At 37.7% G+C, this 15,038-nt stretch overlaps 1 protein-coding gene across 1 annotated transcript; it reads right to left on the bottom strand.

The window, feature by feature from the left end:
• Window positions 1-3,466: 3,466 nt before the first annotated feature.
• LOC114468500 (3-mercaptopyruvate sulfurtransferase-like) lies at window positions 3,467-5,890 on the bottom strand. The gene is made up of 2 exons (XM_028455450.1): window positions 5,156-5,890; window positions 3,467-4,063 (listed from the first exon to the last, which is right to left on the bottom strand). The coding sequence occupies exons 1-2, from the start codon at window positions 5,742-5,744 to the stop codon at window positions 3,762-3,764; spliced, it is 891 nt and encodes a 296-aa protein (XP_028311251.1). The 5' UTR covers window positions 5,745-5,890; the 3' UTR covers window positions 3,467-3,761.
• Between the last annotated feature and the right edge of the window lie 9,148 nt (window positions 5,891-15,038).

Below are 15,038 nucleotides of genomic sequence, written 5' to 3'. Positions count from 1 at the left end.
TTGAATTTCATCATCCTGACATTAAAGGCATGCCCCCCCCCCCCCCCCCCCCCCGAAATACTTATATATATATATAATGTATTTGTAGAAGGACACGCATGTTAAAATTGCTCATTTTCACCAGCCTAGAATAAGTCAGAACATGACCACTTTAAATCTGAAGATCTTGGGTGAATCAAGAGGATTGATCAGACAAAACAGTGGTATAGACTCTATAAAGTTCAGAACGGTAGAGCAAACTTTAGATGATGAAAAAATAACATTAATGATTAGAGATAATTTGCAAAAAAATGAATACAATTCAGACTAAGTAGACTACACAATTACATAATGTAATCAAAAGATGTGTGACAAAAAGGCACTTACACTTTTTATTTATCTACAATTTCAATTTATGTATGTATGTCCCCTTTTTAATTTTTTTTTTCTGCTTTGTTCTAGTCTGTTTTGGTCTATTAAAAAATAAAAAATACAGTGCACTTTTGATGACAGTTGTCTGTAAATATGACATTTTGTTTGTTAATTAATGCAATAAAGTATTACAGTATTTAAAAGTTTTAATTTTTATGGGAAATCAATATCCTCCAACTTCCTGTAGACAACAGGCCCAGTGTTTTCTCCTTCATCCACAGCTGTGGCCTGTCACGCTGCTAAAAGAGAAGCATCATTATGGAATGGAATGCAGTGTGTGTATCAATAACTTCTCCAAACTCCAACATGAGGGCGTGTGTGAGGCTGCTTACACAACCACACACACAGTTGTCTGCTTCACATTGTAGTGCAAGTGTTAAAAAAAGTTCAACAAATTAAGGTGAAAAAACATGCTACAAGAGATGCTAATCATTTATTCAGATTTATTGTAAACACAAATCATCACCGAATGATAGATTATTTTCACTGTCCAAGTGCTTTTTCAAGCATCTCATGTATTATTTACAAAAAGTGTAACATTTTGTGTACAGTACACACACACAAAGCATTTAAGCTTTTAATTAAGGCACAATTTGATTGTATCGAAAATACAGTATGGACTAAAAGTGGCAGGAGTTCATTTATTTTTCAAAGTTTAATTTAAAACATTGAATTTTAGTAATTAAAAAATGAAATATAAATAAAAGCCCCCGACTCTGATCAGGAACAAGCGGGTCAGCTAAAGTCCTAGTATTTGTGTACACTGGTTGGCAGGTTTTGATGATATCTTCACTACAACATTTTGCAGTAACAAAAATACTGAACCTGATGGCAAAGACTATGATGGAACATCACCCTTTACACACTTGGAAAGTTCATATCTTTTCACAACTAGGTCACAAGCCAAAAGGAAATAAACGGGCACACTCACATCTCCCGCAATCCGTGTACCCTTCATTCTGCTTTAAAACCAAATCAAAATAACAAATAAAGTGTGATTATTTCGTTTTACTGACTTAAAACCAAAACAGAAATACAGAAAAACCAAACACCGGAAAATCAGTGTTTTTCTGTTTTAAAATAAAATCTTCTGTTTGTGTAATATTTGGATATTTACAGGTAAACTATGGACGAGAGCTTCATGTTTTTGTCTCACCACACAGGGGGACACAGACTTTTACTCTGCTGCGTTTGATAAAATGATCTTGTATCATGTCGTTCACCTCACACCGATGGTAAAGAGGAGTAATTTCTGTGTTGACATTTCGTTAAAGAGTTATTGATGCTGGAAATCTGAATCTGTGAATATCTGCCAAATTTACTGAACAGTGTAATGATCCAAATAGTATCCAGATAAACTGGTGACTGACTATCAACTGTGGGGCTGGTGTGAAGATAAATGACACTTTTTCAAAAAAAAAGATGGCAGTAAAAAATATTTATTTTGTACACGATAATACCGCGAGCCACTAACAGCAGCCGTCAATACAAACGGAAATTGATCACAAGAAATGAGGAGCACCAGTAGATTCATTACACCACCTCTGGTTCCTTTAATCACATCTCATGTGCATGTTTTACTTTTTTTTTTTTATTACATTGTTTTTACTTAAGTCTATGCCTCTGTATTTTTACTTATTGTTTATCCCTGCAAAGCGTCTCTGAGCACTGTAAAAGCACTATACAAATAAAATGTATTATTATTAAATGTATTATTAATGTTTAAATCATCACAAGTTAATCAGTAATGTGACTTATGTGTTGATTCTTTTTTTGACAGGGAGTAAAATTCCCAAGTCCCTCCCTCAGAGGAGCTAACAAGTTAACGTTAACCCAATAGCAATGTCGCAGCCACCGCAGTATCCTTACATAGTGACAGCTTTAGCAAATATGACAAAAAGTCACTTTTATAATAGTAGCAGACTGCACCTTTAAAAGATAAGGAGACATTTTCTAGTTTCAGGAATGTCCCTCATTCCACTTCTCGTTATTGACTCCATTTAACCGTCAACATTTTACACACTGTTGTTTGCTAAAGATTTTAAGTGAATAGCTGTAGCAGATACCACAGCACACTTTCACAGGTGTGGAGAAACACCTTCCTCCATGATTAATCAGGAAGGATTAACACAGGTGCTAATTATACTGTACTAAGTCTAATTTAAAAAAAAAGGCATGTTTAAGAAATGGAAAACTGCAAACAAAGTGTGTTCCAGCCTGTCCGTGCATGCTGACTTCTCCAGGTGTTTGGATGGACACCTTTGGGTGACGAGGCGGTATATGTCCAGGTGTGTTTGTGTTTAAAACATTCCCATAATTTCTGAGGACGGGCGCTCAGTCAGCCCAGCCTGAATACACAAGTAATTTTTATTTTATTTTTTTCTCGTGCCGCCCCCTAGCGATTGCCCATGTTGCCAGCACTGTTTATTTGTTATTTTGAATTGGTTTTAAAATAGGCAGAGGTGAAAGTAATGGATTACAAGTACTCACGTTACTGTAGTTGAGTTGCTTTTATGGGTACTTGTACTTTTTTTAGTATATTTGTAAATCAGTAATTTTACTTTTACTTATAAAATAAGTTAAGTAATTCATTACATTTTTACACCCAACCATTACTGAATAAATTGTAGTTTTTTTTTTCTTTTTAAAATAATCAACGGGCATTGTAAAACTACAAAAAAATGAAATGACAACAAATAATGCATCACACCATAGCTGACCAACCAGATGAAACGTAATGCACTGCACCAAAACAGCATTTTCTCAGTCTTAGAGTTCATGAATGTAGCTATACTTAGAACCTGATATTTTGTATTTATTTTGAATTAATTAATTGATGTTGTTTTATTTATTTTTTTAAATAATTGTACATTTTGACAAACCTTTTATTTTAAACAGATACTTTGTGGAAAATAAATTAAGTTCCAATTGTGATTGATTTGGTCTCTTCCATTTTAAATTTATACATGAGATGTTTACTGTATGCAAGAGAACCATGGCAACAATTTATTACCAAAAATAAACATTGGGGTGAAAGTAACTAGAAACTTTTACTTTGAGTTCTATTTCATTGAGCTACTTTTTACTTGTATTTGAGTATTTTATGTATGACTTACTTGTACTTTTCAGTACAATTTCTACTCGAGTAGGATACATCAGTACTCTTTACTCCTGTGGTCATACAGTAGGTACGTATAGGTACAGTATGTGGCTTTTCAACTGATTCACATTTTTCGATAAAAATATAAAGTATAAATGTCAAGGTGAAGCAGTGGAAAAATATATGTGTGATAGTTTTTTAAAGTAATCTGCATAACCAATAACCAATCAGTGGTGCTATGATTTAATCCTTAACCTTTCCTCTCTGGTTTGGCCTCTGAGATGATGTGCTGTCGTGGAGCCTTGGTGAACCACTCATACCAGGATCCATCGTACAAAAAGGCAGGCGGGGCACCGCACAGGTGAGCAGCCAGCACCATGTGACAGGCGGTCACACCTGAGCCACACGTTCCACACAGCGGCTTACTCAAGTCCACCTGGGACTGCTCAAAGAACTGTTTGAGCTTCTCTGGGGAGAGCATCATACCGTTGTCATCCAGGAAGTCATAGAAAGGCATACATTTGGAGCCGGGTATGTGGCCCGGCTGGACACCTGTGGGATGAGAAGAACACATCACATTATCACTCAGTCAGTAGAGCAGACATAGACAACTGGTGGCCCGGGGGCTACATACGGCCCTCATTCTAATGTTATGTGGCCCCCAAAGTAAATGTACAAAATGACAGAAAAACACAAAACAAAAGCAAGAATACATAAAACAAATACAAAAAATTACAATATTGCAGGAAAATAGAGATAAAAACACAGAAAATACTCCAAAAACACACAAAACTACTACAAAAATGAACAAAACTACAACAGTAATACACAGAATTACTTGGAAAAATATACAAAATTACAGAAAATGACAACAGAAGTACACAAAAAGACAAGAAAAACATGCAAAATGACTCTGCAAACCCACAGTACTCACAAACAAGCAAAACGACAACAGAAATACACAAAAAATATTCAAAAAAAAAAAAAGAAACCCACAATAACAGCACAAATACATAATATGACTCCAAAAAAAAACATATTTTACAGGAAAAATACACAAAAAGAGTACAGAAATGTACAAAATGCTTCACAACGTACAAGACAACAAATATACAGTACACAGAATGAGAGAAAAACACCCAAAATGACTATAAAAACTATTTGTTCTTTGCTGTATTAATGCTCAGATCGCTCATTATTCGCTCATAGCATTAGATTTAGCTAGCAATAGCTAAGCATTAACCTAGCATTAACTGAGCATTAGCAATGTTGCAAAAGTTGAAAAAATGTAAATTCCAAAAGTTTAAAAGTTACAAATCACAAAAATGATAAATCTCAGGAACTTTATTAATCTGCCTCCTGCATCCTCACTTATTATGACTCAGCATATCATAATTATGACTTAGTATCTCATAATTATGAGATGGTATCTATTATACTTGGATTATTTCTTATTAATATTACTTTTAACTTTTCCTAGTTTCTCTTTGTACTGGTGGTAATGGGCTTCCATAGGTTGAACCTATTGTACCAATAATTCAATGTGACAGTGTTATTAGTGTAAATAAAGAGCATGTTGGTGTTTTATTTAGACACACTAGTGACTTTATGTTAGCATAACCTCTAAACTATGAATCCACACACCTTCCCGGGGCTCAGGCTCCAGGCCTTGGAACCTTGTGTGAGGCCGAACGTCCACCACCTGGAACCGGGGGTCATTCAGGTTCTCTGTCACGTCCTCAAATGACTTCACCCAGCTCCTCTGCATACGGGCTGTGAACTCGACTGGCCTCGGCTTGGTGAACTCAGCTGACACCGGGTGTCCCTCCTTCACCCACCGCTTGAAGCCTCCGTCCAGCACCGACACCTTAGGGTGCCCGTAGAGCCGGAACATCCACCACACCCTGGTGCACGAAAACGCCCCAAAGTCGCTGGCGTCGTAGACCACCACGTGGCTGTCATTACCGACCCCCAGAGCCCCCACGTAGTCCGCAAAGTGCTCCTCAGAGGGCAGCGTGTGGTCGAAGCTGGACGTCCTGTCCGAGCACTCATCGATGTCAAAGCGACACGCACCGGGGATGTGAGAACATGCAAACTCCTTCATGGCATCTCGCTTCATGGACGGAAGGTACCAGGACGAGTCCAGGATCCGCAGCCGTGGACCGACCAGACTGCGTTTGACCATGTTGGAGAGCCACTGAGCGGACACCAACGCCTGGGCGAGACCCCCCATGGCTGACTCTGACTGTGTTCTTGGCTGTCCTGGAGGTTCTAGATGTTTCTGAATCTAGTGTTGCGTAATGAAGCAGGTCTGCAGAAAGCCAGTGTTTACCAGGGACACATGAACAGTTGTGGGCCTCTATAGACCGAGTTTAAACACTTAATGTGACCAATACCTCCACCAACTGGCAGCACAGGAATACATTTAGTAAATAAAAACTAGAAATACATCTATTTAGGAGCCACTAAGTCAGTGTTTTTCAACCTTGAGGTTGTGACCCAATGTTGGGTCGCCTTTCTCGTATATATATATATAAGCTTATTGCATTCACTTGAATAAAAAAGTTTCTGTTTTTATGAGTAAAATAAATCCTGTTTTTATGAGTAAAATATGATCACAGCTTGATGTTCAGCGCTGCGCCATCTATTATTCATTTTAATCCGCTTTTATTTTACCTTAGGCTTACAGCATTAGGAAGTCTTACTGTCGTTAAGTACTTTAGGTGATATAATCATCAGTTTGTCAACGTTAAGAAGATAACTAAAGCAGTACGGTGTCACAGACTGAGTTTACCTCATACTGAGATTGATTTTGAGCATATATGCGCATGCGCATCCGCTTCTCAGCAAGTCCGCTTTAAATCCCCGGATGAGAACTTGCTCCGCCCGTTTTACCCAGCATGCATCAGAGGAGACTTGTGCGTACTCTGCCAGCTATATTTCCCAACATACACTTTTTTTTCCCTTTTCTTCTTCACTCATTATTATTATTTTTAAATTAATATCATTAACAAAACATTAAAATTAATACCTGGGAGCACAAAGACAAGAGTTAAGACATTAGAACTATAATGGAAACTAAACAGAACCAACAAAGACTTACAGAACAGAAAGAGGAGCACAAGGGCAACACAAAACTAAAACTAAACAGAACCTGACAATTTCTAAATTCTAATTCTATTTCCCATGAGGTGGACAACCGTACAGTTTTACAAAAAGAAAATCAGCAACATTTCACTGATTAGCAAATAAATCAATAGGTGTTATCTTAAATACCAGAATAATATATTTTAAAAAGTATTACATGAAACATGTATTATTTGAAAAACCTATAATTAGTATAAAAGAACAACAACTATGGTATATTTTGACATTTGATTGTCTGCTACTTTTTCGTGGTGTACTAATGTTTACTACAGTTGTTTTGTTTTTTTTTGTTTTTTTTCTTGTCTGCACATGCTGTCAAAGGTCAACACTACAAGAAGTGCAATCATTTTGAGACAGCAATGCATGTTTTGTTATTGCAATAAAATAAATTGATTTATTTCAAATCAATTTGAAATAAATTTATCAAAATAAATTGATTTATTTTATTGCTTAATTTTGACCATCACCTCCCTAAGGAAGGGTAAGAAATCTTTTATTAGAGGGAGGATATAAAAAGGGAGAGCAGTGTTCCACCTAAGTGGAGAGGGAGGGGGAGGGGAAAGGGAGCAGGGAGGAGAGACTCAAGGTAGGAAATAGAAAGGGTGGGGAGAATAGATTGTTTTACAGTGAGGGTGAGATGTGAAGTTGTAGAATATATTGTGCTTATTATGTTGTGTAATCAAGCCAGTATAGTGACAAGTGTGAAGCTTAGCTATATTGGTGGTGGCTGTGGACAGGGGGAATGAGTGAGTGGTAGTACCTAAAGCAGGTATTTTGGATTAACGTGTCTAAACTTAAGCCCAGTATGAGTTTTATCCCACATCCCAAGGCGTGCCAGTGCATCGTATACCAGTATATGTGCAAAAAACCGCTACCGCAAACCCAGGAACTGCCCCGGGCCCGCAGATGCAGCCAGGCCAGCAGAAGGAGTGGGGGCCAGGGAGCCCCAGGCCACCCCCCACGGCCGAGCAACACCCCAGACGCCCCCAAGATCCCAGGCTGAGAGGCAGCCACCGCCCCCCACACACACATCTGAGGAAGCGCCAAGCACCCAGCGCATCCCGCCACCGACCCCAACCCCCAACCCCAAGGCCCCCCGCCAGCATCCCGCCCCCCCACCCACCCACACCCAAGCACCCAACCCCCGAGGGGAGGGCCCAGAGAGCCCCCCCGCCCGAGACCCCAGCAGTGGAGCCGAGGCCCACGCCCAGCAGACGGCCAGAGCCGCGCCCAGCGGGCACTCGCCGGCGGGCCCAGAGCCAGCAGGAATCAGACCCCAGGCCAGAAGGACCCAGAATGGAAGCAGCACCAAGAGCAGCGCCCCCAGGGGCAGCGACCACGCCCATGTTTACTACAGTTTAATTTAAAATGTAACGTGTGTGTGTGTGTGTGTGTGTGTGTGTGTGTGTGTGTGTGTGTGTGTGTGCGTGTGTGTGTGTGTGTGTGTGTGTGTGTGTGTGTGTGTGTGTGTGTGTGTGTGTGTGTGTGTGTGTGTGACATAGCATTACAATTATGCCTTGTGAATAAGTTTGAATCAAAACACAAAGAAGCCTTCTGGGAAAGCTTTACTAGTCTGGATAATGCAATAAAATGATCGGAAAGGATAGCTTTACCATAAATATTAGTTCACCCCACTGAGAAGTATTTATACACTCTAATTTGCACACCTTTTTAGGTTTATATTTGAAATTACATATGAGAATGGAGTGGAGAATTTAGAATTTACCATATTTTAGTAACTTTACTTGAGGACTTAAATTCCTACTTGTAGCCCGAATCCTTCTGCAAACCTTACTGTGTCCCACTATCCTAAGTCTGCCTATCACACACTAAATAACATTTGCTCTAATATGCTACTGCACAGGCACAACTAAGTTTCCCATTGTTGGAGGGCTTGGCTGTGTGCCTTTACACACGTGGCCTGCAGTCTGAACCTGAATAATAAGATTATTACTTGGGCATGACACGAATAAAGATGACTGTAGGCAATGTAACATTTCAATCTGCTATTCTATACTAGTGTACTCATATATTCAGAAAAAAAACATTCAACTTTCTCAGCAAACTGCATTTGTGTGATCACATTTTAAATTCTCTAAAACTAAACAAAATCAACCTGAGACCAATTACATTAGATTTAATGAGAAGCTACAGTTCAGGACATTGATTTTCTTTAATTCTGGTTGTATTAGAGGAAAGTGCAAGTGAGGCATGGGTGGCAAAAGAGCTAGTCTTCAGTATTCAAGTAAAAGTATAGATACTTTAATAAAAAATGACTAAGTGAAAGTGTTGAAGTTGCTCCCTTAATTGATTAAGAGTAAAAAAAAGTAAATGCTACTAAATGTTAAAAAGTAAAACAAATGTTTAGCAACTTTTATTTTTTAAAACTTGTAGAAAACTGGTACATGGAAACTCTCTTTGAACAACAGGAGAATTTAACACTTTTTTTCAAGCTAAAAAAAAAATGCAAATGCTCAATAAAACCCAGAGCAGCTTCGAGTTCAACATTTGTGAGGAACTTGTCGAAAACTGGTACATGCAAATAAATGAAATATGTTGCCCTTTATGAACACCTGGAGAATTTAGCACTTATTATAGATAACATTTGAAAAAAAATGTTTCAAGAAAAAAAAAAAATGCAAATGCTTAATAAAACCCAGAGCAGCTTTGCGTTTAACATTTTTAAAAACTGGAAAATGTTAACTATAAATCTAAGGGACCTGCCGAACAGAAAAAAGCTTAAATTAACAATTTTTTTTAAAAATTTAGTTTCAAGAGAATCATGTTCTAAATCTTTCTGAAATGGAGACGTGCCCTTTTTGATCTCCACCAGTTTCGCGGTTGTTGGTTTGTGTCTTTTTACGTCATGACGTCATCTTCAAAGGTCGTAAAAGTAAGAAAGTGTCCATTTGTACAGTTGCCGTACGGACAACCCTCGGTGCTATTGGTACGTTTATCGAAGTACACGTCTTAGGGTTAATGTTAGGTTTAGGGTTTGGGTTAGGTTTAGAGTTAAGTTAAAACCCTATATCGCAACAATTTTTAGGGTTACGGTTAGGTTCAGTCTTAATCACGTGACCTAAACTGGCCAAATAGGGGCGCTGCGTACCGATAGAATATTGGTATCTTGATACGGCATCTATCTATCTATCTATCGAGCAAGGAACCTCTGTCTGTGTGTCTGTGCCTCAAATACTCACATATATCTGTGAATCAGGCTGAGATTGACCTGAGACTTTCAACATGGCTGCTGCTTGATTCAATGGTGTGCAACGTTGGATTTGTTTGGACTGCAATGATACCGTTCATAAATTATTGTAAAAAATTGTCTTACAGTTTTTCTCAGTCGCTTTGGTACATTGCTCGAATTATCCTCAACGTTTGCAAAACAATAAGTGCTTTTCTCAAAACAATTCGTACAAATAGCAAAACACCATAGATTACTTGCAAACGTCATTCTCTTGCTCAAAATTCTTAGTTCATCTCTCAAAAGTAAATATCTGTGTCAATGAACATGTCAGTCCCATCAGAATGACAAGTCTTTGTGTTATTGTGTATGAATAATACAGTCAAATTGCTTAGTCATGTTGTCAATATCACTGTGTACTCTGGAGGGATGTTCTGATGTAAACTATGGCTAAAGTTTTGATGACAATTATTGTAAATTGGAGGTTACACCGTAGTGTATGTGGGAGTTTGATTGCAAGAGACTGGACAAAATTCACATTCATGCTTTTATTGTTTGTACTGTAATTTGTTGACAGACCACGCCGCCTCACTCTTCTCTCTGGCTGTTGACCCCGTCCATTTCCTTCTTCTCCCATTGTCAGAAAGTATAGCATAATGTTGTGCTCCGCCTATATACAGTATATACTTGCCAATTGATTGATTAGATAGATAAAGTCAAGATTCACCTGGGAGCAATTTACTAAGTCAGGACAGATTTAGAAAAAAGTCTAATGGAAATGTATGGAAATATTCTTGACATATTATGACAACGTGTTCAACCAATTTGCATTGACTGATGCTATGAACTAATGCCTAAATGTTGTGGGTGGTGAGGCTATTCAACAGAGACCCATTACAATACATTTTGATCAACATGACATAGGCAATTGATAATGTAGGAAAGAGCAGAGAATTGTACATAATCATTTACATGGATGTACTAAAGCATTTGCAACTTGTTCAAAGAAATGAGAAACTGCTTTTTTGATGTGCACAAGTGACACAATTACACGAAAATTGAACAGATAGTTTTGAGAATTTCAGTTCTGGTCTGAAAAATGTACCAACGCGACTAGAAAAACTGTAAATGCAGCTTTGCAGAACAGCTCAATGTTGACAGGTAGTCATGGTCACTCAGGATAAGTTAGAACAGCTCAATGTTGACAGGTAGTCATGATAACTCAGGATGTGTAATTCAGAATTATTTTTGCATTAGGAATTGAGTGTTTACAAGGTCAGTTTAAAGATGATTTAATTTTTACTCTGAATTAAAGAAGAAATAAAGCTTCCATGTAAACCATTCATTAACCTCCCACTTTTCTATAGCAAGACATACCTCCTATGGGCACTGCACTAGTTTAAGTAAAAGTACAGCACTGAACAACCAATCAGAGCTAATGAATGTTTAGAGACTCTTGTCACAATTAAGAATATAGAAAATAATAAGTTAATGCAAATGTTCTCTAAGGAGTTCAAAATGACAAACGGTGAATAAAATGGAGATGTCCTTTGTCGTGTCAGGTACTTAAGTGATGTTTTGTGCTTTAATGGTGTGTAACTAATATATATATGATAATACTAGTGTGCGAGTCAAAGACAAAAATCCATATTTGAAAAGGAGAGTGGTGACCTAGTTAGAGTTTAGGCAGAATTAAGAGAAAACAGACTGTGGGAGGAGGAGAGACTAGAACCTGAATTGCTTAATTGGAGTCACTGCCTCTACATTATAGACTGGTGCTTGTGTTTGTAGTTAAAGCTGCTTTTTTCATTCACAGTGTCTTCATCTGTCCAAAGAGGTGGCTATATCTTGGAGGAATTTTCATTGTCAGTGAGGTGAGTTCACTCTCTTCTTTTTGTTTATTTTGACAGAAAACTAATGTTTTAGTTATGTACATGATAATGTGTTTACATGTGGGCACAAGTTGATATATTAGGTTATTGGAAATTATTTATTTTAAAATCTTGTTAGATCCGGAAACACCTCAAAAACACCAAAGATTGAACAATTGTATTATTTTATTTATACTTTATTATTATTTTATTTATACTTATATATATACTTTTTTAAAAAAAGCAAAATTATATTGACAATCTTTATTGTGAATGCCACATTAAAGATTGTGTGACTAATTTAACATTTTCAGAAATATATAAATGTCCAGATATTGAAGTGCTTCTTTTAATTACAGCCAGCCTCATATACAGAACCTTAAGTATGGACATTATGTAGGCTAAATGCATTAAGGATACCCTAAGTCAGACATGGGCAACTAGCGGTCCGGGGGCCACATGTGGCCCTCAGTCTAATTTTTTGTGGCCCCCAACGCAAATTTCCAAAAAATGTAATTCACAAAGTTGGAAGGAATATGAAGCCCATCATAATACAGAAAATAACTCCCAAAACACACAAATCAGCAGCAAAATGCACAAAGTACACAAAAACACACAAAAATTTACAAAAATACAAAGACAGACACTATAACCACTTAAACAAACAAAAGGACTACAAAACAATAACACATTACAGAATAGCTCAAAGACACACAAAGTGTTAACAAAATGGCAGTAAAATACAGAAAAACAACAACAAGAACACATTTTTTTAAAAAAAACACAAAATTATCAAAAAACTATCAAAACCACAGACAAAGACAAAACCCTTTCCCCCCTGTATTGATTCTCTGATTGCTAATTATTCTAAATGCTGACATGAATGTTGATCATGTGGTCCTCACATCAGATACAGTCACATTTTTGTGGCTCCTGATGGGATAAAGTTGCCCATCCCTGCTCTAGGCTATCAGTAGCTATAGCGGCTTGGTCTGTGGGGTGTTGTCTCACACTGAAGTAAAATATGGATGTTTTCCCTTCATGCTCACTTCATTAATTCACAAAGAGTCCTTGTGCTATAAATCACATAACTAAATTATGGGCCCCACTAATGTGGGAAAGCCTGTGTATCATGTGAATGAAAGAGGATGACACAGAGCACGTGTTGTGCTTTTGGAGCCACAAATCATTCTTTAAATTCAGGGGGAAAGTATGTTTTAATTTATCCCGTTTTGTGGGATAAATTAACTACTAAAGCTATATTAAAAAAGTTACTACAGAAAGATTCACTGAATTATTTTTGCCTCCTGCCCGGTGGCGTAGCTAGACTTTTAAACAAGGGATGGCCATGGAGGAGTCAAGACTTTATGGGGCGGGGCATATAATCACTCACTCACTGGGTCCTCATCTTTACTTTAACAATATGGGTCACAAAGTGGAAAATTTTCAGCAAGAAAAACTTGAGTCTAAAAGAGATCAATGAATGAAATACACTGGAAAATGTTAAACAAACAAAAAAAAATTACAGCATAATTTCAAGAATGAAAATGGACTGCAGGTTACAACTTCAATACACACCCAGGGTTCTCACCAGTGCTGTTGAGCGTAGGGGCCCCCGACATAGTAATTTTGAGCAATAGCGCCCCTACTCTCAGTTTTCAGCAAAGTAGGGGGATTTTCTATTGTTTTTCCCTTTTTTAATCGGTACCGTCGTAACAATTGTTGCACACTTGGACACAAAAGGGACTTCCAGGCGTGCACGGGTTGTTTTAACCCAGAAAAACATTCATCAGCCACACCGTCTATTTAATACAGGAGATCTGCTCGGATTCTTGTCCATACAGTGTGTGTGAGTATTAATTAGTGGAGGATCTATACCATGCATGAATAACTCTATAACTACATTCATCAGCAACTTGACCTAATAAACAAATAAGTTATAGCTTTAAAGTAAGGCTGGAACAAAGATTAAAAAAAAAAAAAATCAACAAAAAACACAACTATAGCTTTACTTCACTAAATTTTGCCTTCAGAGAGCTATACATTTCACAATGTTTTGCGCCGCTGGTGCTTGATCGCGCACCACGCAATTTTTTGGTGAGAACCTTGACAACAATGATCTCGTAAATTACTCACTGGTAAATTTAAAAAAAGAAAAGAAAAGTACAATGCAACAAAATGCCATGGGAAAAGTGCCATAGTGTATTTCTGTGACCAATCTTTAACAGTATTTACTTGCCTCTTTTTTTCCTGCTGGTAAAGTGAGTTCAAATGTACTTGTGTAATAAGTCTATAAACATTATAACTTGTTTTTACAAAGTTAATTTGTACTTCATGCCAGGTTCTGTTTGTGTTTAGCACTTTTATTCTGAGTCTTTGTTTATTCTGTGTTCTAGTTTAACTCTTGTCTGTGTTTCAGGTATTCCTGCTTGTGGCTCCACCCCCCAGTGATGTCTGTGTGCTTGGTTGGTGACTGATTAGCTCCCTCATGTTTTCACCCAGGTGTGGTCCATTCCCAATCAGGCCTCCTCTACTATTTAGCTGAGTGTTTGGACACAGTGTGCTACTGGTTTATTGTTAATGTCATTGTATTCCCTCCTCGTGTCCTGCTGTGTTTTGGTTCCCTGATTTCTTTGTTCTGTCTTTTTGGATTTTTGGTTACATTAATAAACATGGATTGGTTCAAGGAATGATACTCCTGCATTCTGCCTCCATCTCTCCCTTCATTTGGGCCCACACCTCCACTCAACTGTGACACTTCATAGTTGACACCTCTATTATTAAGACCTACACAATAGCCAATAAACTACACCAACATTTAGATAACCTTTGTTATTCATTAGTTTTTTTAGCTGCGGTACAACATTGTGAACTTTAATTTTTAGTCTCCTACGTGAAGTGAGTGAGAGGAGCACACATGCAGAGGAGAAACTAGATAGATCTGCAAACCACTACTGTCAATCACCTGAGGTGTCCAATCAGGTTTCAGAAATGGCCAGTGCTACCCCAGCCACCCCTCTGGCTCCGCCCCTGCTCCTGCCACGGTGAAAACAACTTAAATGGTGAAAGTATTAAATTAAACTAGGTTGTGGACTAATATATGTTTGATATATTTACAAAAACACAAAGTATTTTTTAACTCAACAAAATAATGTTTTTGGGAAGGATTTTGAGTGCAAAGAGTTAGCAAGCTAGTTAGAAATTAGCTATAGCCCTTTTAAATTGTTTTAATATCCATAACAATTGAAATTTAAAAGGCTGTGACCTTTCTTAAAAACTGACATGTAAAAACAAAACTGTATCCTCCCAACGTTTAACTCTC

Source organism: Gouania willdenowi, chromosome 8 (genome assembly GCF_900634775.1).
Source record: "Gouania willdenowi chromosome 8, fGouWil2.1, whole genome shotgun sequence".
Lineage (NCBI taxonomy): Eukaryota > Metazoa > Chordata > Actinopteri > Blenniiformes > Gobiesocidae > Gouania > Gouania willdenowi.
This window is presented reverse-complemented; position numbering and strand designations above follow the sequence as displayed.

Bases quoted from the DNA above. Each gene is read 5' to 3' on its own strand.
- LOC114468500 (XM_028455450.1), bottom strand. From the start codon at position 5,744: ATGGGGGGTCTCGCCCAGGCGTTGGTGTCCGCTCAGTGGCTCTCCAAC. The intron at 4,064-5,155 runs GTGTGTGGATTC...CTCATCCCACAG, and splicing joins GGAGCCTGAGCCCCGGGAAG to GTGTCCAGCCGGGCCACATA.